This window comes from Phocoena phocoena, chromosome 17 (assembly GCF_963924675.1).
Source record: "Phocoena phocoena chromosome 17, mPhoPho1.1, whole genome shotgun sequence".
NCBI lineage: Eukaryota > Metazoa > Chordata > Mammalia > Artiodactyla > Phocoenidae > Phocoena > Phocoena phocoena.
Window position 1 is genome coordinate 25,053,275 of NC_089235.1, and position 23,406 is coordinate 25,076,680.

The 23,406-nt window shown below is 37.5% G+C and overlaps 1 protein-coding gene across 2 annotated transcripts; it reads right to left on the bottom strand.

Annotated features, from left to right (window-relative positions):
• Positions 1-1,709: 1,709 nt before the first annotated feature.
• IMPA1 (inositol monophosphatase 1) lies at positions 1,710-22,575 on the bottom strand. Of its 2 annotated transcripts, XM_065895188.1 has the most exons (10): positions 22,523-22,575; positions 19,504-19,621; positions 18,991-19,124; positions 17,093-17,197; positions 15,851-15,896; positions 13,490-13,598; positions 11,609-11,717; positions 4,130-4,281; positions 2,423-3,257; positions 1,710-2,389 (listed from the first exon to the last, which is right to left on the bottom strand). In XM_065895188.1, exons 2-9 carry the CDS (start codon positions 19,564-19,566, stop codon positions 3,142-3,144), a joined length of 834 nt encoding a protein of 277 aa, XP_065751260.1. In that variant the 5' UTR covers positions 19,567-19,621; positions 22,523-22,575; the 3' UTR covers positions 1,710-2,389; positions 2,423-3,141. The 2 variants fall into 2 exon arrangements, with proteins under 2 accessions (XP_065751260.1, XP_065751261.1); XM_065895189.1 differs by lacking the exons at positions 1,710-2,389; positions 2,423-3,257; positions 11,609-11,717; positions 22,523-22,575 and having other exon boundaries at positions 4,184-4,281; positions 19,504-19,566.
• Between the last annotated feature and the right edge of the window lie 831 nt (positions 22,576-23,406).

Here is a 23,406-nt window from a genome sequence, read left to right on the forward strand (position 1 = left end):
ACTCACAAGGGAAATGTGGGCACTAAGTTAAGATCTGGATTTGGGACTCAGCAGAATGGTTGTGATAGCTGACGTCAGGGACATGAATGAGTTTCCTGAGTGACTCGATAGAAGTGGGGACCAAGAATGGCTCTCTAATAGCACAGTATCTTCACCAGAGGAAGAAGAGTCAGCAAATAAGACTGACAAGAAGTGGACAGAGGAGAATTGACAAATGTAATTTTAAAAACCCAGAGAATGGGTGAGATGAAAAACTAGAGAGGTCAAGTAAATTAATAGCATAAAAGATCTGGCTTCTTTAAATTAGGACATCACTGGCCACTTCAAAAAGGGCAGAACCTATGGACTGATAGAGGCAGCCAGGTGCTTCACATCCTTATCAACCCTTGGTATAGTCCGGGGTTTGTTGGAACTTGATATATAGGAGTTATTTATATACGCTGGATATACTTTGTCAGGTGTATGTATTACACTCTGTGGGTTGCCCTCTGACTGTCTGGTGTGTTTTGATGGCAGAAGTTCCTAATATTAATGTAGCCCAATTAATCAATTATTTCCTTTATGCATAATGCTTTTTGTGTCCTATTTACCAGTTCTTTGTCTACAAAGGTCAAGAAGATATTCTCCTCTGCTATCTTCTAGAAGCAAAGGGAAGCCCCAGAAGGACTGCCATGCAGCATATCTAGCCAGGAACCAATCAGACTAGAAGAAAACGAAAAGGGCCCCAAAAGACCTATCTTCAAGAGGAAAAGAAAATAGTACTAATAGAAGAGAATACCTGATTATGGTTGAACAAATGGAAAACAAAAAACACTTACAGTCCTGTGGAAAATCTGTCAACTTCAGAAAGAACAAAAAGTTGCACAGGAAAGAAAATGTAATCATAACACACTACTAGTTAGCAGTGAATAAAAGTCCTAAGTTAAACACTGAATATAAATTTAACAACAACAACAAATAATAGATATCACTATACTAGAAGAATAGAAAGGAGGAGCTAAAAGTAATTCTCAGAATTAAGAGTACAAAATCCTCATCTTCCATAATAGCAAGTTAATAGATAATTAATAAAGTCAATAAATAAAGATGTAACAGAATATGTTTATCTTTTTTTTTTTTTTTTTTTAAGATGGAGGTAAATACCAAAAGAAACTACTTAAAGAGTTTGGGGAGATCAACTTAGGGGTGAGGTGGAATGGGATAGGAAAATGTTGCTTTTCCTTCTGAGCTCTGTATATTATTTGAAATTTTGAACTATGTATTAATTGGATAACAAAAGAATTAATTTTTCCAAATAAGGCAGGGTAAAGATAGGGGGTTATGAACTTGAAGCAAATAGAAACAATTTGAAATGATTATTTTTTCTTTCTTTAAACATTGTATCTTAGGCTCTAGATTAGATCTTGAAATGAAGGACAACTGAGTCAAAATGATATATATCACAGGCAAACTACTGACCCAGACATTGTAAATCATTTCTAGGAATAGCTAGTAATTCATATTGAATCCAAAGAACACTTCACACATAAGTACATGATAGAATGAGCTCATTTTTTATTTAAAAAGGAGGGGTGTTCAAGTGTGTATATTTTATGTGTGTGTGTGTGTGTGTGTGTGTGTGTGTGTGTGTGTGTGTGTACATTTGGGAAGACTATAAACCCTGACTATAACATATATATACTTTTTAGTTAAAATTTTATTCGTGATCATATTCTTAATCACAATATATTTAATTGCAGAACAACCTGTCTTAGAATAATACAGTATGAGATGCATTTGACCAACGGTACAAATACAGTAATTATAATACTCAGATCTTAGGTTCATAGATATTTAATGTATTACATGTGCATGACAATTAAAAACAAATCCTGTCTTGAAAACTTTACAGAAGCACTTCTCCTTTCATCAAATATAAGGCTCACGTGAGCCTACAACAAAACTTAATACTGTTCATGTGTCAAAGGACAAGGCTAAGCAATAAGTTATTCTTTTAAAAATATCTATGAACCAGAACAATTTTCTGTTTGAGTTTGAGAAGCCAAAGACTATTAAGGAATATTTTAAGGCTGAATAGAATCAACAAAGGTAAATAAGGAGATTGGGAAGAAAGAAATAGTTCAATATTAACAATGCAGTATATCTGCCAGGTTCCTGTGCTCAGCCAGATCATCTTGAAAACATGAATTCTGAGTTTAGTAAAGTGTCATACAGTAGCTAGTTACATCAGATACCTGATGAAAGTGCTTTTCTGAAACTGTTTCTTCTCTTTTATATATGGACTTTAAAGAAATCCAAACAAATACTGCAATGCAGTGTTTTGAAAAACATGTAAACTGCAGAAATGCCCACAATAACAAATGATATCAGGAGGTACAGTAATTGAAATGTATCAGGACGTATAGGTACAGTTAACTGAAATGGCATGGTAATGTGAAATGTTAAAAGGAATGGTAATGTGAAATATAAAAAGGATGACTAGATAATTTCTACTTCCAAACCTGAAGTAAAATTACAGAATGATGAGCTCATTACTTTATGTAGCAACTAGGAATTGCTACCTTTAAAATATTAATTCTTTCAATGCTTATTTTTGGATTGCTTACTATTTAACAGGTACCATGTTTGGTGCTACACTGGTTAATAAAACAAGGTTCTCTGCAAAGAAAGAAACCTTGGTCTAGGAAGTACTCATTATATACTTCTTACAAATTTAGTTAAGTATGGCTTTTGGAACTAAAGAAAAAAAATTTTCCAAAAAGTTAACTTTCTAATTAAGAATGCATACACACATAAATAGTTAAGTCAAGATTTCAGAGGCTCATAAATACTTAGAAACTCTAAATTGCTAATTGACACATTTCAGTTGATGTGATACCTATCTCATCAACTGCCTGCATATTTTTCCCAAAGTACATTCTTAACACGCAAAAATTTTTAAAACAATGAAACAAACATTTCAGCCATTCTTGCATGCTTACTCTTAGTAAAATACAGAACAAGTTGCAATTTTTAATTGGGACATCGAAGACAATTTAAACCAATCATATTATTCAAGTGAAACAGATGTCCTGAATTTTGTAACACCATCAGCAAACCTGGAGAGATGTAACTGTGATTGAATGTGTGAAGCTGTTAGAACTAATCTTCATCATCTCTTTGAAGAGGTATTATCTGAATTTCTTTGGCTATCCTTTCTCCCAATGTCTTATTGTTTGAAGCAATTATTCTTCGTGACATCAAATCAAATGGTCCACCTAAAATCAAATATGGAACATGGTTATATCCTGTACAAAAGTAATTCCTATAAAACTTGCATAGCAATATGTACTATGGTCAATCATAACATTTTAATACTTTTGACTATCTTTAAAAAGATCTATGCTGTCATATAATCATAATGTTTAAAGCTCTGATAATACATAAATGAGTTTCTAAGCACCTTCTTTTAGTAGATACCAGTTGTGGAGGGAACTGGTATCTCAATCACACTAGTCTGGAAAATGTCATCTTTTCTCTATTTCACCATTTGTGTGTTCTATTTCTTCTTTTTATTACTCTTATTACCTCTTTAATGTTTGGGAATCTATGGACAGAAAATCTGACTCCAGTGCATTTTCACACCACTCTCCTTCCCATTTCCTTAATACTTTGCTGCCTTTCTCCCAGGCCACTGATGAATTATTTTAACCCAGGTTCACTCTTACTTTTAAAAATCTCACCACCAGTGCAGAGGAAATACGTAGCCCCTCTAGGCTCAAGGCAGAAAGTGATGGTGGAGGAAGTCCATGTTCAACCACCACCATGGTCACCATTCAGAGAACTCTTGGTACAATTCTCAGATTCAGTGACCTTCTAGACTTTTTCTATAGCCTCTCAAGAGTTCCTGATACTCATATTTGAAAAGGCTAAGCCATTTATGATTATTAATCCCATGCTACCATTAGCTTCTTATCCTTGCCTCTGTCTCCCAATGTTTGTTATTTTGATTGTGTAGAAAATTACATGGCTTTTTTTGCCTTAAGAGCTTAGGTATAACATGTAACAAACATTAAAGGAAAAAAGCCATATATAGAGGAAGGTCCAACAGATATGGAAAGAAAAATGCTTTACCGTCCCATAATTTTACCTGTTACATCCAAGAGTACTCCACCAGCTTCAGTCACAATAACACCAGCACCTGCTACATCCCAGCAGTGAATTCCCATTTCATAATATGCATCTGCAACTCCAGCTGCCACAAGGCACATATTAAGAGCTGCTGTTCCAACACCTCGGATCCTAACAAACAACAGTTATAAATAAGATAGAAAAAGAAATTATTTCAAATAAGGCTTTCCTCCTTAACTTCAGTTTCTTTTAAGTGTTGACTGATGCAACAGTCATGATGCACTATATAAATGACAAAACTAATCCTTATGAAGCAATCATTTATAATATAAACTTTAAAACAAGGATATTTTGGGGAAAAAAACTGAAGAAAATGCTGGGGCTTCCCTGGTGGCGCAGTGGTTGAGAGTCTACCTGCTAATGCAGGGGACACGGGTTCGAGCCCTGGTCTGGGAGGATCCCACCTGCCGTGGAGCAACTAGGCCCATGAGCCACAACTACTGAGCCTGCGCGTCTGGAGCCTGTGCTCCGCAACAGGAGAGGCCGCGATAGTGAGAGGCCTGTGCACCGCGATGAAGAGTGGCCCCCGCTTGCCACAACTAGAGAAAGCCCTCGCACAGAAACGAAGACCCAACAAAGCAAAAATAAATTAATTAATAAAAAAAAGAAAAAAAAACGGAAGAAGATGCTATAATTCTACTATCATGGCATGCATGTATATTCATTGTGGTCTAAACCCAGGGACAATAGCCCCACAATACAAGTAGTTTATAGAAGGGTGAAAATGTACTCCTGGTCATCCCCAACTGCATGGGCATCAGTATACATGACCAAAGAGATAACAGCACTGGTGGGCTCTGCTTAGATCTAGGCCTGCCTGGGAAGATTATTTCAGGTTTGCCTTCTCACAGTAGCTTTTCCTTGGAAATATATCAAGTTAAGGTAAGTACAGACATTACTTTATTAGCCATTATAATAATAACTGATTCAGGAAAGAATCATCAATAAACGCTAGGGCTTCCCTGGTGGCGCAGTGGTTGGGAGCCCGCCTATTGATGCGGGGGATGAGGGTTTGTGCCCCGGTCCGGGAAGATCCCACATGCCGCGGAGCGGCTGGGCCCGTGAGCCGTGGCTGCTGAGCCTGTGCGTCTGGAGCCTGTGCTCTGCAACGGCAGAGGCCACAGCAGTGTGAGGCCCGCGTACCGCAAAAAAAATAAATAAAATAAAAATAAAAAATAAACGCTAAAATGAGTGGATGAATGATATTTACATATCAAAGTATCTCCCTATAAGATACACAATAATTACAATGGGAAAGATAGCAAGATCATTACCAAGTGATCAAAGTTAATATTCAATAATGGGACAAAAAGGTACCATGTGCCTCCTGATATAATGTACTGAGAAGGAAATAACAGTACTTCTGTAGCATTCCTGCCCCAAATGCATAACCCAAATCTAATCATGAGGAAACCCAACAAATTCAAATCAAAAGGCATACTATAAAATAATTACCCTATGTTTTTCAAAAATGTCAAAGTCATAAAAGATAGACTAAGCAACTGCTCCAGGTTAAAAGAAATTGATGAGAAACGGCACCTAAATGCAGTGTATGATCCTGGATTGGATCTTGGATTAGAATTCTTTCAAAATACGAATTAAGTCACTATATTAGATAATGTATCAAACTTAATTTCCTGATTTTAGTAATTGTGGTTATGTTAAAGAATGTCCCTTTTATCAAAAATATACACACTGAAATGTTTAAGAAAAAGAGGTCATCATGTCTGTAAGTTACTACTTTCAAATGGGTTTTACTCAAGCTTCTTTTTTAGTTGTTTAAACCTCTGAAAATAAAGCAGTTAGGTTTGTTCAGTGAGTTCCTTCACTATTTATTTTTAAAGAAATAAGGGGATTCCACATATGAGCGGTATCATATGATATGTGGAATCTAATTTTTAAAAATGAAACAAATGAACTTATTTACAAAACAGAAACAGACTTAAAGATATAGAAAACAAGCCATGGTTACCAAAGGGGAGACACAGTGGGGAGGGATAAATCAGGAGCTTGGGATGAACATACACACACTGGGATGAACATACACACACTACTATATGTAAGACAGATAACCAACAAGGACCTACTGTACAGCACAGGAAACTCTACTCAATATTCTGGGATAACCTATATGAAAAAAGAATCTAAAAGAGGATGAATATATGTATATGTATTAACTGAATCACTTTGCTGTACACCTGAACTAACAAAACACTGTAAATTAACTATACCCCAATAAAATTAAAATTAAAAAAAAGAAATAATGGGAAATTGATGACTAATGTGGTATTTGTTTTGTTTCTTAAAAATAAAAAAAGTACTGCACCTGAGTACATCCTTCATGCCAAAGCATTTTTTTTAAAAAGATCAGAATTACATGATGCTCTTGATTTCAAATACATTTTACTGCCTGTATTCTTACTATATATCAAATTTAAGAAAGAACTAGCAACCTCAATAAACTTCCATAGGTGTTTGACTGCTTTCCAAATATATAAACCCAAATTAACTTTAGTGGCTTTTTTTAGTTTATAAATAATGGTGTATTTTCCTCCTCTTCTCAAGGGTATGTGATAGTTCACATCTCATGTCATAGAAAGAAAATACCAAGATCGCTCACAAATTATTTCTTGGTATTCTATTCAAACATAGAACCCTAGGCTGGAAGAACAATGCTATAGGCAGTTCTTCCAGCACAGCATATAGGCTATGCTTCTGTCTACTTTTGATGTGTATCAATGGTTCTCAGTCAAGAGGTCTTTTGATCAGAAAGCATATTCTTTTATGGACAAATAATACTAAATATTATTAATTACCAAATAATTGAGGCTGTGGTCTAGATTTTGCATATGTGTCCTGAATTCTATGTTTGTCTGATCCTCCTATACAGCTAGGATGGTACAGAGTAAAAAAGACTATCTTCAGAATCACAAAGATTTGAGTTTGCTCCCCTACTTAGCTGCTTAAAAACTATAATTTTGAAAAAGTTTCTTCTTCAAATTTTAGCTTTCTTGTCATCAAAATGGAGATACCAACTTACCTTGGCTATGGCTGCAATGATTAGAAACAACAGATGTAAAGCACCTAGCAGGGGGCCTAGCACATAAAAGAGCCTCAAAAAATAGTAGCTATATTTATGAAGAAATTATTCCCTAAAGCATGATACCAGAAAACATCATTAAAGTAAACAAATACAGTGCATTTCATTAAACAAATCCTAAAAAATTACACAAAGGAAATTGACCCATAATGATTTACTTTGCCTCATAAATGTCATTTATAATTAATATATAATTATACTTCAATTTAAAATAAAAGGAGGTGGTATCTCTTGGGACAAAGTGAAGGAAAAGCAGGAGCTAAGAGTGAAAAAATTAAAGATCCTGAGAAATGAAAGAGAAACAAGACATGCCAATCCTCACCTCCCACCACCACTTAGCAGAAATTCATAACAGAACCTATACAGAAGGGTAGAACTGACAGGATAAGGAGCTCTGAAACCAGGAACCCAGATCGCAAAGTGAACAGAAATAGAAAAAGTAGACACATCCACACAAATCTACTGTGAAACATCAGACATTGCTAATAAACGTGTTTGGGGTTTTTTTGACTCATAAAGTTTCTCTGCAAAAAATTAAGCACAGAAATGAATAAAACAAGGAAAAAATAAAACAAGAGATGACTGAACTCAGAAAAGAAGTGGGACAAAAAAGACAAAATTCTATCAGAAAAGAAGACTAAATCGCAAGGTCCCCTAAAGAGAACAGATGCAAATGAAAACTTAATAAAGGGCAGTGAGGAAAAGCGATAAAAGAAAGAAGTAAAATGGGTCGGAGAGAAAGTGGCTGCAAGGGAAGAAACAAAGAAGATTTAATGTTCCTGCTGGTGTCTCTGAAGAAGAAAATGAAAACAGCAGAAGTGAACTAATACTTAAAACTAAAACTCAAGAAAACTTTCCAGAAAAAAAAAAAAAAGATATGAATCTACCTGTTATAGGGAGAAAACATCGCAGAATAAGCAATTCCAAGATATACCGTTATAAAAGTGTCAGCCATGGAAGATTAAAAGAAAAAAATTTTTCTCAGAGCCTCCAAGTAAAAAATGAAATAATTTAAAAGCCAAGAAGATTAAATTGGCATCAGATTTCTCATAACATACAAAACAAGGCAACAGTATAATAGCTTTTTTTTTTAATTTGGGTTTTTTAATTTATTTACTTATTTTAGTTTTGGCTGTGTTGGGTCTTCATTGCCGCGCATGGGCTTTCTCTAGTTGCAGCGAGCGGGGGCTACTCTTCACTGCAGTGTGCAGGCTTCTCATTGCGGTGGCTTCTCTTGTTGCGGAGCAGGGGCTCCAGGCACGCGGGCTTCAGTAGTTGTGGCACACGGGCTTAGTTGCTCCACGGCATGTGGGATCTTCCTGGATCAGGGCTCAAACCCGTGCCCCCTGCATTGGCAGGCAGATTCTTAACCACTGCGCCACCAGGGAAGCCCTGTAATAGCATTTTTAAGAAATGTACTTCAGGACTTCCCTGGTGGCGCAGTGGTTAAGCATCCGTCTGCCAACGCAGGGAACATGGGTTCGATCTGTGGTCCGGGAAGATCCACATGCCTTGGAGCAACTAAGTCCGTGCACCACAACTACTGAGCCTGCGCTCTAGAGCTCACGTGCCACAACTACTGAAGCCTGTGCACCTAGAGCCCGTGCTCTGCAACAAGAGAAGCCACCGCAGTGAGAAGCTCACATACCGCAATGAAGAGTAGCCCCCACTCACCGCAACTAGAGAAAACCCACGAAGCAAAATGTAAGTAAATTAAAAAATAATAAATTTCTAAAAAAAAAAAGAAAAAAAAGAAATGTACTTTATACTTTCTTTCACTAAAGATGTTCTATCCAGCCAAGCTGTCCTTCACGTTTCAAGACCATAGAAAAACAGTTTGGAATGTGCCAGATCTCATGGAATACTGTGTACATGTGCCCTTCTCAAGGAATCTACTAAGAGATGAGCTTCATCTAATCTAAAGGTGATTGGTGTTAAATTAAAAACAAACAGAGACCAGCCTTGAAAATTCCCTGAGCAGACAAAACCAGTTTAGTCATGCAAACAAAGCTTAATTTAGCATACTTTGCAAAACTAACTCAACCTGGGTCATTTCTTGCTTATGCTTCTGGAAATGACAAGCAAAACTTAAGATGTTTCTCAAGGCTGATATGAGGTAACCACTAATCAATTCCCTATCATTTAAAAGAATTCTATTATAGCCAATCACTGTGAAGAATAAATAGTCACTGCTTTCTCACTTTATAAGCTGCTTTATAACAATATATGCCTGAGCCTCATTTCATGTTTTGGTCAGGGTGTTCCTGGTTTGCAAACTGTCCTTTTGGTGTGTGCACAATAAACTTTTACTAATTATACTTCAGTGATTCGCTGGTTTTAATTCTGTTATTTATGAACTTTTGACACCAGGAAAACTTCATGGAAGGACTATGGAACTTCATGGAAAAACTAAGACCACAGGATGGGACCGTGGGTGAAAGAATACGTAATAATAATACGTCTGACAAAGTAGAAAGAATGCAACTTAAAAAACTGGATGAAAAGGGAGAGAAAAAGGGGAAAGTAGAGTAAAATCACTGAATATCATATAGGTAACAGGCGGAAGCCAAAACGTTCTGGAGCCTTTACAGAGAGTAAATGGTCAAGTAAGAAAAGAGAATATTAAGAGCATTATAAAGAGTTTTAATATAAAAGAAACCCACTAGAATAAAATTGAACCTTTCATAAATTTCTATTTCTAAAAAGAAAAAAAGTAGAGAGGATACACCAAATAAATACAGTAACTATAACATAATATACAAAGTAATTACAATGTAAGATAATACAACAAAGAGACCAAACAAAATGGTCAATATCAATAAATGAGTAAGCCTAACATTTTTATGAAAAGAAAAAAGATTTTCAAATTGATTATAAAGCAAAACTCCACTCTACGCTGTATTCAAGAGACGCACTTAAAACTCAGTGATTCAAAAGGACTTAAAATAAGAGTGGACAAAGATTTACCAGGCACAATTCTGATGTCAAAGCAGATTTCAAGTTCAAACATCAAAGTACAATACAGAATGTACTTTTGTTTCAGTGCATATGGAAGTTCCACAAAAACTGATCATATACTGGGCACAAAGAAAACATAAAGTTCCATAATATATATTTATTACAATGTAATAAAACTACAAATTAAAAATGAAATTAAAAAAAGCAAAAAAAGTCATTTCCTCGTAGAAATTTAAGAACACAACTCTTGGGTGAAAAGGGAAATACAAACAGAAGTAACAAATTTTGTGAAAAATAATTGAAATGAAAACACATCAGAATCTATGGGATACATTTAAAGCAGTAATCAGATAAAAATTCATAGCCTAAATACTTACATCAATAAAAATCAAATCATAAAAATAAATTCTCTACTTAAAAAGGAAAAAAAAAGGAAACAACAAAATGAACAAAAAGAAAGCACAATGATGAAAATAATAAAGCAGAGGAGAAAAACAGTAGACCAGATTAATAAGCAAAAACCAGACAAACCACCAAGTAACTTAATCAAGACTTTTTAAAAAGAAGAAAGCACAAATATACAAAATAAGAAATGATAAGGGGGAAATAACTACTGATACAGAGAGGCCAGAAATAAAATATAAGATTCTACCTTGTATACCTCTATGCAAATAACTTGAAAACTTAGAGGAAGTGGGTAATTACTTAGGCTGTGGAAATATTCTGGATTAAAGGTGGCCAAAGAGACATGGCAACTAAACATAATACTGACACTAGACTGAATCTTGCACTGAAAGAAGAAAAATGCTATAAAAGACATTATTAGATCAACTGCCAAAGCTATATATGGATGGATGGTAGACTAGATAAAGAGCTAATTCATGAAGTCAATAATTGTACTGTGGTTATGGAAGAGAGTATCCTTATTCTTAGGAAATAACAAACTGAAGAATTTAGGGGTAAAGAGCCATGATCTAAATAATTTACCATGAAATAGTTCAGGGAAAAAAAGGAGTATATTTACACAAACACACACACACACATACACAGAGAGAGGGAGAGAGAGACAGACACAGAGAAAAGAAGGAATGATAAAATGATAAAGCAAACGGGGTACAATGTTAACAATAGGTGAATCTGGATAAAGTGTATACTCCTGTTTCTTGTAGTTTTTTATTTCCAAAAATTTTGTTAAATTTGAAATTATTTTCAAATAAAAGTTTTAAAAATTACATTATAAAATTAGAATTATGGTACTGATCCCATGTCTATTAATTAAAATTTTCATTTCTAAAGAAAAATTCATTCCTTAGAATGTCAAATTATCTATAATTTTAACATAGAATGTTCAACTTTTGGGAAAAAGTGAAAAGAGCTTACCCATGGATGGGAAGGCAAAGAAGCCTTTCCATATTAGAAAGAATAATTCTCACAGTCTCTGGTGTTCTGGAAGAGCCCAACTCTGTCACCAAGAGTGATTTGGTAACATCTAAAAGAAAATGTTTTAAATAATCATTAGAGTTTATTAATAAGAATTCTGATAAAAAATTTGACACTTGTAACTCAGAACAAATTGGACATTTTTATTCCTCTTCCTAGTTGTATCATATTTGTTTCTTTCTAAGGCTTTAAATATTAAAATACTTATCAATTTATTATCTCTTTTAGTTATTTTATCATCATTTTTATAATCATCAAAAAGAGTCTAGCTCCTTACACCACCCCCCCAAAAGTACAGAATACAACCAATCTGCCTGCATGCATGACACATTTAGTGGGAAACGAGCAAACGTCTTACATATTTTTTTTTAAGTGGAACCTAGGGGGTCTCCCTGGTGGTGCAGTGGTTGAGAGTCCGCCTGCCAATGCAGGGGACATGGGTTCGTGCCCCGGTCCGGGAAGATCCCACATGCCACGGAGCAGCTAGGCCCGTGAGCCATGGCCGCTGAGCCTGCACGTCTGGAGCCTGTGCTCCGCAACGGGAGAGGCCACAACAGTGAGAGACTCGCGTACCGCAAAAAAAAAAAAAAAAAAAAGTGGAATCTAGAAGTTAAATAATTTATATATAGATTTGAAAAAAATTAAAATTAAATGGTAGCACTGTTGGCAGGAATGTAAAGTGGTGCAGCCATTATGGAAAACAGTATGGAGGTTCCTCAAAAAACTAAAAATGGAGTTGCTGTATGATCCAGCAATCCCACTCCTGGGCATATATCCAGATAAAACTATAATTTGAAAAGATACATGCATCCCTATGTTCATGGCAGCACTATTTACAATAGCCAAGATGCAGAAACAACCTAAATGTCCATCAACAGATTAATGGATAAAGAAGATGTGGTATATACATACAATGGAATATTACTCAGCCATAAAAAAGAATGAAATAAGGCCATTTGCAGCTACATGGATGGACCTAGAGATTATGATACTAAACGAAGTAAATCAGAAAGAGAAAGATAACACATAATATCACTTATATGTGGAATCTAAAATATCACGCAAATGAACATATCTACAAAACAGAAACAGACTCAGATATAGAGAACAGACTTGTGGTTGCCAAGGGGGATGGAAGGATTGGGAGTTTGGGACTAGCAGATGCAAACTATTATATACAGAATGCATAAACAACAAAGTTCTACTGTATAGCACAGGGAAAGAATATGAAAAAGAATATATATGTATAACTGAATGTTGGGTTAGTTTCTGCTATACAGCAAAGTGATTCAGTTATACATATATGTATTCTTTTTCATATTCTTTTCCATTATGGCTTATCACAAGATATTGAATATAGTTCCCTGTGCTGTACAGTAGAACTTTGTTGTTTATGCATCCTATATATAATAGTTTTATGCCTCATTTTTAATGATTCCCAACTTGAAGTGCCTTTTCCCCCTCAATTTACTAATAACTGGGCCCAATGGCATCAGAACAAAGGAATTCTACAAAGAATTTGAGATGCAGTGGCTGAAGCAATAAAACATGAAGGCCATGAGGGCAGAGAGTCATTCTTACTCATCTTCCTCCCCAGCCCCTGACAAAACGCAAGCCTCAAGTGTCTTCTGCTCCATTGCACTTGCTTCCCCTGCTTCCACTACTACATCCAAAATTGTGGTCACAGTTAAAAAGTACAGAGAAAACAGACACAATTTATGAATCAGTTAACACTTGGAGAGCTCTACAGGTTAACATTCAAAAACAGTAGCATACGAATACATAATATCAATCACACCAAAAATTAGAGGATAAACCAACCTTCTTGGCGTGAAACCTGTAGTTTTTGACCATTACAAAAGGCACCTTTTCCTTTCCGGGCAGTATACATCTTATCCTCCATGCAACTGTATACAATTCCAAATTCCATCTGCAGAAAGAAAACAAGTTTCCTTTACCAAACCTGAGTATTCTTTCTCATGTCATCCATACTTTTTCTAAGAAAGTAACAAGAAAATCTGGTATACTAATAATGTTTTCAAATGGCTAAACCATGGGATATTTAAAATGCTAATTCCCAGCTTAGTCAGAGGAAAGAAGTCATCAGACCTAAACACTTGACTCCTGTCTCATCCATTTCTGAATTTAAGGGCACCCACCTTGACCTCTCTCCTTCCTGCCTCAGATGAAGACAGGTTGCTCCTGTTTTCTAGGGTGAATCCTTCTTCCTGTTAAACTTCTCTGAAAAACTGCTCCATCAACAGATCCCTCCTCTCTTGGACTTTCATTCCGGGACTTCTCGCCAAATTTCTTCCTCCCTCACAAAACCTTCAAAACATTACCTTCTCCTTTTCTCTTCACTGCCAAAGAGTGGTCTAGACTTTGCATCTCCCATTCTCTTACTACACTACAATTTGGCTTCTTCCCTGATCACGCATCTCCTGAAACTCCTTGCAAAGAGATCATCAATGCACTCTTGCTGACCAAATGCGTCTTCTGAAGATCTGGAGACTGCTGACCATCACCAGTTAATCCCATACTCCGTGTTCCTGGCAGTATTCTCCTAGACCTCCTACTACACTCACTGATCTGTCTTGGTGTCACAGTTTCTTATGACCTTCTTCTCTGCCTAACCCCTAAAAGTTGTGTTCCACAGAGTTTTTCATTCTTCCTCTTCTTCCATTTCCCTTTTAGCTCTCTCGATTCTTACAGGTTTGTTCTTTCCAGTCCACAAATTCAACTACCTCTCTAACTGTGGCTCCCACCAACCCCATCTTAACAGGTCAGTAGCTGTGCTTCAGAACCTAGGCTTGCAGAAACCTCAATTGAGGAAGTCAAACTCACTCACTACCTGATCACTCACGCCTCATTCCTTCCCCATTAGTCACTTCCTTCCAATTTTATCTTGAAAACACTTCCTGATTTTTGGCATTTCCTCAGCCATTCTCCCCACCTCCATCTGAGTTCAGAATCACCTGCCCCTCTGGTGTGACCTCTACATTGCTGGAATTATCTGTCACTCTGTACTTAAAAACCTCTACTGGTTTCCTACCACCTAAAAACAAAATCTAAATGTTCTGACATGGACAGGCCACGGTGCCTCACGGCAAGACCACAACTAACTCACCTCATTGGTTCTGCTCCTGCCATTTCCAGAGGTTTGCCCACAATGAACATCTCACCGTTCCCCACACACATCATGCTCTTCTCCAAACTGTTCTTTCTGATTAAAATGCTTTCTTTTTCTTCTTTATCTGACAAACCCCTAATTTGCTATGACCCAACTCACATGACTAAATTCTAAGACCCATTACGTTTAGTATGAAGATTTCCCCAAACAACTCCTGACAGAACTGGTTACACCCTCTTCATGTTCTCATAGTATTTTTTTTTTTTCACAGTTCCACCACATATTACCTTTATCTGTTCACACATGTAACTTTTGCACTGAACTGGGAGTTCAACAGCCCAGGGCTGATTAAATGAGAAATGCTCACCTATCTCCCTTTGAATGTTCTCAGTGATTAACACAATCCTGTGCCTAAGATTTCATTTGCACTAATCTGTGTTTTTATTTTCAGAGATTCCTTAACTCTCTTGTGTACATGCTGATCAAATATATCGCAAGCCCCTTGAAGACAGTTATGTAAGATGTTAGTAAACATCATTCGTGTTTTGATCAATCAAATACCCAAACAACACGGAAATGCAACAGGTAGAGATTGTACTCTACTGGGCTTTAGATACAGCAAGTGTTCAGGTTCCTGAACATAGTCTGCATTTTCTAACCATGCTTGGCCCCTTCCACTTCCTGATGTTTCCCTTCACAATGCCCACTAAAGCATTCCTAGCTCAAAGCACACCTCTTCCATTAAGCATTTTAACCCTACATCAACGCCTATCTTACCTGACTCTATCATATATATAATGGTGATTAAATACTGAATCATATTTCAGTTATTTGTGTGTATTTTTTCCTTATAAAATCTTCTAAGAAAACATTACATTTTCTTCACTGGAAAAAGTATCATGACAAGTTTAACAGTTCTGGAGTTTATTTCAAAATAATGCAGCTACATAAATTGAATAGAGACAAACCTAAATTTATTACGGAGACACATTTACTCTTTCTCAAAAAATGAGAGCAAGGCATTTTACCAACCATAAATTTAAACAACATACCTTTTTATTAACAACAAAGCCAATTGAAACAGCTACAAAAGGAAATCTTTAAAAAAAAACACACACATAAATTTATCAAAATAGAACTTATTTTCAACAAACATGCTTTTTATAATAAAACTGCTTACAATTTTTTTCATATGAACAGTCTTATCCCTCCTCCCCCAGAACTGTGTGTACAGTATGCAACCCTTTGTGTAAATCGTAGGGGATGGGGAGGGTAGAATATACAGATGCATACATACAGGATGCTTCTACAGGCATGACACATCTCTGAAAGGATTCACAAGAAGCTGATAACAATGGTCACCTCCAGAGATGGGTCCTGAGAAGCTGGGGTCGGAAGTGGGAAGGCCACTTGGCACTGTATGCCATTTCATACCATTTAAATGTAGAATTCCATTAATATAGTTTTAATTTTAACAAAAATGGGATCATACTATATATTATAATCTTCTCTATGTTATATAATATTATGAGCATCTTTCCACATTAACATTCCATCACAAAACGATTCTACATCTTAGCCTTATGGCTTTAACAATTCTATTAGTAGAGATACATACAGCTAGCTACATGGTAACTTCAAATATAACAACTATGTGTCATCCCACCAAACTAGGCTACTCATTTCAACTCTCACTGGCAATTCTATCAGGCTTTCTTCTAAATATCCTGAGCTATATACTTAGTTTGTGCCAGGCACTAGAGTAAGTTCTTATATAAATGTACAACTCATTGAGTCCCATCAACAAGCAATTCTATGAGGCAGGTACCATTAATATGCCCATTTTATAGAATGAAAAAAAACAAAAACTGAAGCCTAGAAAGATTAAGCAACTTGCTCAAGGTCACAATTCACACATCCTAAAACCCATGCTCTTTTTTACAGTTTTTTTCTCCTGGATTGTACCCATTCTATATAGACAACACTCCAGTATTGAGTTAGTTATTTCCTTAATTGATCTCAAAGGAGCAATGTTGCTTGCATACATTTTTATGTGGTTTCAACAGTGAGAAAAAGAATGGTGAACAGGGCACTTCCCTGCACAAGACAAGTCCACAACATTAATACTTCATCACCTCTTCCATAGCTGATGAAAATTATGCATAATACACTTACAAACTACTCTACAATTTACACAATTCTCTAAAGTATATATGTTTGTGAACAAAATATCCAACAGTCCATTCAGTTAATACAGTAACAGTAATTACAATATTAAAATTTTTAAAACATACCCATGTACAAAGTTAGTTGTTCCATCAATAGGGTCAATGATCCACGTAGGGCTGTCAGTTAAAATACTTTTTTCCCCAGCTGCCACAGATTCCTCACCAATGAAACTAAAAACAAAAATGACAAACTCTGAATCTTTACATTGCTTTCAACAATTTTCAAACCTTAAGCTACCCAGGGTCTACTATAAAACATAACAAAAGTCCGTACACTACACTTTTCTATTGTTTTTCCTGCAGACTGATGAAAGTGAGAAAGTTTTACTTGCCCCAGAACAAAGTCATGTGAAAAATAACAGAATCTGAAATTCTCAAATGTAATGCCAGGATAAGTGAAGGCACACATGCTGAAAAGGGAATCTGTTGCAGATGAGAACTTACTAAGGAAATGTGGAGGTTTTAAAAATAAGTCCACAGATTCTCTAATACTCCTCTCTTCAAGAGGTAGAGCCTAACACCCTTTGCCTTGAGTGTGAATTTGGACTTAGTGACTCGTTTCTAACCAATAGAACAAAGTGGAAGTGACAACGTGCAACTTGGAAGACTCGTTCACAAAATGGCACTGAGGTTTCCATCTTATTCACTCTATTTCTTCCTCCCTCCCCTTCCCTCTGTTGCTCTGGGGGAAGCCGGCCACCATGTTATCAGCTGCTCTGTGGAGAGGCCCAGATGGTAAGGAACTGAGCAGAGCTGCCGCAGACAACCCATGAGGAACTGAAGTCACCAACAATCACGTAAGTGAATGGCCCCTTCAGCCCCAGTTGAGCCTGAGGTGACCCACAGTTAGTTTGACTATAACATTACGCGACCCTGGCAAGAACAACGCAGCCCAACTACTACCACATTCCTGACCCTAGGAAACTCTAAGATAATAAATGTTTGCTGTCTAGAGCTGTTAAGTTTTTAGGGTAACTTGCTATACAGCAATAGATAATATACAGAACATTAAATAAGTCAATGAGAAAGCAAATCACCCACCAAAATTACTGTGTCTACATGCTTTCCTAAAACACGCTACACAGTAAATCTCAGGTGAATTCTGTAAATGGTGTCTGAGTTCACTGGATTCCTTCTTTCCGTTGCTACTTTCTTTTTTATTTATGTCCTTTATTCAATACTGAACAGTCCTAATAATCATTATCATAATTTTCTTGTATCTCTTTTTCTCTTGGCTATAAACCTTTTCATTGAGAAGACATATATTTAGCTTTAAACATTTTTTTTCTCCTCAGTGACTAAAATACCAGGAATGGCCAATGGCATGATCACGAAGAAGTAGAGAATGACAATGTTAAACCCTTAAAATGATGACAATATTTTGGTTATATTTCTGTGCCTATAAAGAAAGCCCTGATTTTAGTATGTTCTCTCAAACTCCTTAAAGCTACTATGACTTTAGCACCTAAAAAAGTTTGCAATATAGAGAATAAAACTGAACTTTTAAATCTTGTCTATGCCAGCCACTTGTCACGTCAACTTCCCAGTAAAACACTCCTCTTACTATAAAGGAATCCAAATAGCCCCTGTTCACTGCTCCCTGGAAGTGTGAGCTTAGGCAAACAATCTCAGTTCAGCTAGCAGATGTTCTTGCCCAGGATTTGTAATCTTGAGCTAATGGGGTAAAGATATCCAAAGTGAGCAGGGTCAGGAGTGAGGCTACCAGCAGCATCTGAAGCAATGGCTCCTAACCCTAACCCTAACCCTAACCCTAACCCTAACCCAGTCCTAACCAGCTCTGCCTTCCTCCCTGGTTCCCACCTGAGCCCTGCTCTCAGGGCTCCTGAGCTGCCCAACACCCTCCAAATAAATTCCCGTTCAGCTTAAAATCAAAATTTCTGTCTAGTATTATTGACTCCAATCTAGATTTCATTTTTATCACAAGAAATTGAAATAAGAAATACCTGTGAGATGGATACTTTTCCTTTATGGAAGAGATAAGCATTTTTTCAACTTTTTGGTCAGTAGCAGTTACCAAATCAACTGGAGAACTTTTGATCATAATATTCATTTCATTTTTTAGGGCTTCACGAGCCATCTAAAAAGATTTTTTGGTAAGCAAATAGGAAAAGCATAAGTCATTTTAAATCATACTAAAAGATGAAATACAGAAATGATTTGAAACATTCAATCTGTCTTAAATGATATTCTTAAATATTTCTTATCACAGTGTAAATAAAATAAATCCTTAGGGGTTATGACCTTCTAGGTATAAAATCATAGAATCTTACATCCTATTTTAGATTCACAACTGTCATCACAAAAAGTTTAATGACATAAAATTAAAGTATCACTCCACTAAAGTTTAATAAAATGAAAACAAATACAGATTAATCAAAGTATATGTTTTGTTTAACAAGGCAACCACACGCTGTCCACATCCAACACATCATGGCTGAAAAGGTTTCAGTTCATACCTCTCCAGCTTGTCTTGCTAGGGTTACTGCATAATCCATGCATTCCTGCCAAGGATCAGCCATCTTCTGAACAGATTTAACATGTACAAAGACACAGCAGTTACAAATCTCTAAAAATCTTAATCATAGAATAGTTAGTTCACAAAAACACCTCAATTTGCAAAATACTTTTATTCAGGATTTACCCTCTACCTGATTCTAGAGTTCAGTTTTTTTCAGTATTCACTCACAGGTCCATTAAGAAACACTTTTTATCTAAATTACTTCACTTCTACTGTAGAAACATTTTCATAACAAAAAGTATTCTATAAAAGTGTCTCCCAAAGTGCCCATACCATACGACATTTTAAAAAACAGCATTGGTCTAGGGAATGGAGAAGAAAGGACACAAGAAATATCTTAAAAGACAGGTGCATGTTTGGGTTAAGAATAAAGTGAAAATTAGAGAAAGAACACAGGGAACACAGACAGTTTTCAGTATCTGCAGTTTTGGCATCCGTGCATTCCACTAGCCACGGATAGAAATTAAAGAAGCTTTGAAGGGAAGGGGTAGAAGGCACATATACTAATTGAATGTCAGGTAGTTCAGTACTTTATGCATGCGAATTTATTTTTAATGAGGTTGTAAAGATGAAGAACTTAAAGCTCAGTGATTATAAATAATTTGCTTTATTAAACAGATGACCCAGTCAGAATTCGAACTCAATTCTGAATTTAAAGTCCACTGCTCTTTCTATCATAACATTCTGAGGAAAGAAAATTCCAGGACTAAAAAAATAACAATAAAGTAAAAAAGGAATTTCCCCAAGTTTCAGAGAGGAAAAAAAACAACACATTTTTGTCTTCTGAACTGTCCAGCTTCCCACTGACTTCTGAAGAGAAGACTAAACTAACTCACCACTGGCTTGACCACACTCTCAAACCTGTACCCAGGACAGTGAAGCTTTTCAAGCTGCCAGACTCAGAAAAATGTGGATCATTTATAAAACAACCCTAATTTTGTCATCTTTATATTTGAGAATAACTTACACAGAGTTTCACCTTGAAGACTGGTCAGAAATCCCAATCATTGGTGTTCACAGTATAGGAATGGGGTGGGGAAGAGAAGGAGGGGAAGGGAAGGGAGGACAAAGGACAGATACTTCGAGCTGTTTCTGCTAGTTGCTTCTTCTTCTTGATATGAGCACTTAAATAATTTTAAAAGGAAGCCACTTTTTGAGTTATAGGATTAACTGCTTAGAGCACTTCAAGAATTGTTTCCAGCCTTTTTTTTTTCATTCTTACTTACTCCCATTTCTTTCTTCTAGGCTTAAACAGAACTAGATGTTCTATGAATCTGCTTTCTGGCCAGAAACTTTGCTTAAGCCATTCATATCTCCCTGTACTAACAGCACTGATATCTCCTACCAATTTTTCCAGGCTCACTTCAAAAGCTACCCTTTCTTCTAGGGATTCTCCACCCAGAAGTCATAATCTGTTTAACCATTCAAGAGCTATGTGCTGAATATCTGTTATATGCTGTGCAATGCATCACAGTGAGGGAAAACAGGCAGAGTTCACACTTACTCTCTAGTGGGTAGTCAGGTATTAATCAAAAAAAAAATCACAGACCACATGCAACATCACAAATGCAATAAAGGCTACGCAGAAGTGCAATGAGAAGCATGTAACAGGGGAACTCTGACCTGGTCTTAGGTACCAGATACGGTTTCCCTAAGAACATGGTTCAACCAAGTTTTGACGGACAAGAGAACAGGTATTAACTAACTCAACTGCAGGACTCCTGGTATGTGAAGAGCAACTGAAAGGCCTAAGTGTGACAGCTCAGAGATCAAGAGAAATGGGGGAGGGGTGAGGCCGGGGGATAGTAGGGCTTATCCCCAGGGAGACCTTAGAGGTAAGATTTTGAGAGCCATGAGGAATCACTACATTGTGGCTGCTGAACAGAATGGATTAGAGGGGGGAGGGAAGAGTAGACAGTGGGGATATTTGCTTTGGGAGGTAAAGCTGAGGGCACTTAGCAATAGATTGGATATGGAGTATGAGGGAGAGGAAGAGTTTAATGATGCCCAGATATCTCACTTTGGCAACTGAATGGATAATGGTGACATTTACTGAAACACGGAGCAATAGAAGAGTCAAATTTGGGATCTGGGTAGGAGGTCGGGAGAACAAAAGTTTAATGAGTAGAGGATGAGGAACCTTTGTGAAACCAAAAGGAAATGTCAATTAGGCAGCTGACTGTATGCATCCTGACCTCAGAGGAGAGGTATGGCCTGCAGATTTAAATATGCAAGTCACCTGAGTAGGCAACAACTGAGTCCTGAGTCTGAATGACATTCCTTAGGAGGGAACATGCCATGAGAAGCTCAGAGGACACCCAAGCCTGGAAGACCCCATAAAACTTTGTACATCACTCTTAGGGCACTCAGGAATGTTTTCCTTACATTTAGGTCATTTGCATGCATGCCTTATCTTTCCAACCAGTTTTGAGTATATCTCAAAAAGGAACACATTTTGTTCACCTTCACTTTCTCAAAGACAAACACATGAAACATTTTCAACTTTTTCTGTCCTGGTTACCACCTTCCCTGCGGTGGGAGCCATGCCACCTTCCTGCCACCTGTCCCCAGCAGCGGGACTGCGGACAGCACGGGATCAGGGGCATACACCGGGACTACACGCCCCTGGACGTATGCCAGGTCTCTCTGATCTTCTTTGGAATCGGTAAAATGAAAAAGAAGGTATTATTCTACACAAGCTGCCGCAAAGGTTCAGCGAGATACCCGGGGCGAAACCGCTACACACGCAGGGACCGTTCCTGGTGTCACTCGGCCGTGGCTCAAGACAAAACATCAGGGGTGAAGGCGCCCCAACTGCGGCCTCTGTCGCTGGGCACCACCCCAAACCGCTGACCGAACTCACCCACTCCAAACCACTCCGGAGAGCCTCCCGCGCCCGCAGCGCCCGACGACCCCGCCCAAGGGCTGGTGCGGGATCGCAGGAAGGAAGGTCTCACCTCGGGGTGAAGGGCTTGAGGCTCGCCAGGATACCAGCCGAATCCAACGCTGGCCTCTTCCGGAGAGAGAGGAGGGTCAGGCTGGTAACGCCTCCGACAGGAAGTCCCACCCCTGAAGCCCCGCCCACGGAGTTCGGCTTCTTCTGGCCCCGCCTCACAACGGAGCATAGCCCTCCAACCCCCAACTCCCTGCCCCACCCCCAGCCCCAAGCTGCGCTGGTGATCGCTTCTTGACCCGAACCCCTCCAGATCTGACCTCTTCTTTTTCGTCTGTGGTTCTTCTGACTTTCTTTCTCCTGTCTGTACATTCTTCTGTAATTTAAAAAAATTCCTTTCCTCTATTTTGCCCATCCCTTATGTCTTCCATTCCTTCCAATTTTCCTGTTTCCCTTTCTTTGTCCCAGTCTTTTATTCCATACTACCCTTTTGGCAAAACACAAACTGGAGATACGACTCTAGCTTTGCAACTTTTATTTGTTAAAACTATGCTGGGTAAACCTACACTATATACATATTGTAGGGGTTCATAACGGAGCATCCCCCAAATGTTCCATTTTTGCATGAGGATTATTTTGAGCTAAAGGCAACTGAGACCTGGTGAGTGCAAGAGAAAATACTCTCCCTCCCTTAACTACCTAGAAGAATTTAAACTGGAAATTTTTCTCAGAAAAGAGTTATTACTGGAGATATGCCTTATCTAAAGGGCCCCATCTATATGGTAGGGCAAATATCTAATTACCAAACATCTGCTTTTCTTCTTATCATCCTCCTGTCCTTGGAAGCCCCAGGCACCCATCTCATTCCTTAGCTCAGGATGGCATGTAGTCCTCATTTTACTTTTCTGCCTCTGACCCTCTCATGCACGTGGGGTCTCTGGCCCCTTT

What these genes read in the sequence shown, in the direction of transcription:
- IMPA1 (XM_065895188.1), bottom strand. Translation starts at nt 19,566, where the DNA reads ATGGCTGATCCTTGGCAGGAATGCATGGATTATGCAGTAACCCTAGCA. An exon ending in GAAAAGTATCCATCTCACAG is followed by an intron (nt 17,198 to 18,990) that starts GTATTTCTTATT and finishes TTTTGTTTTTAG; the next exon opens with TTTCATTGGTGAGGAATCTG. An exon ending in CTTTGCCTTCCCATCCATGG is followed by an intron (nt 4,282 to 11,608) that starts GTAAGCTCTTTT and finishes GTTGTTTGTTAG; the next exon opens with GATCCGAGGTGTTGGAACAG.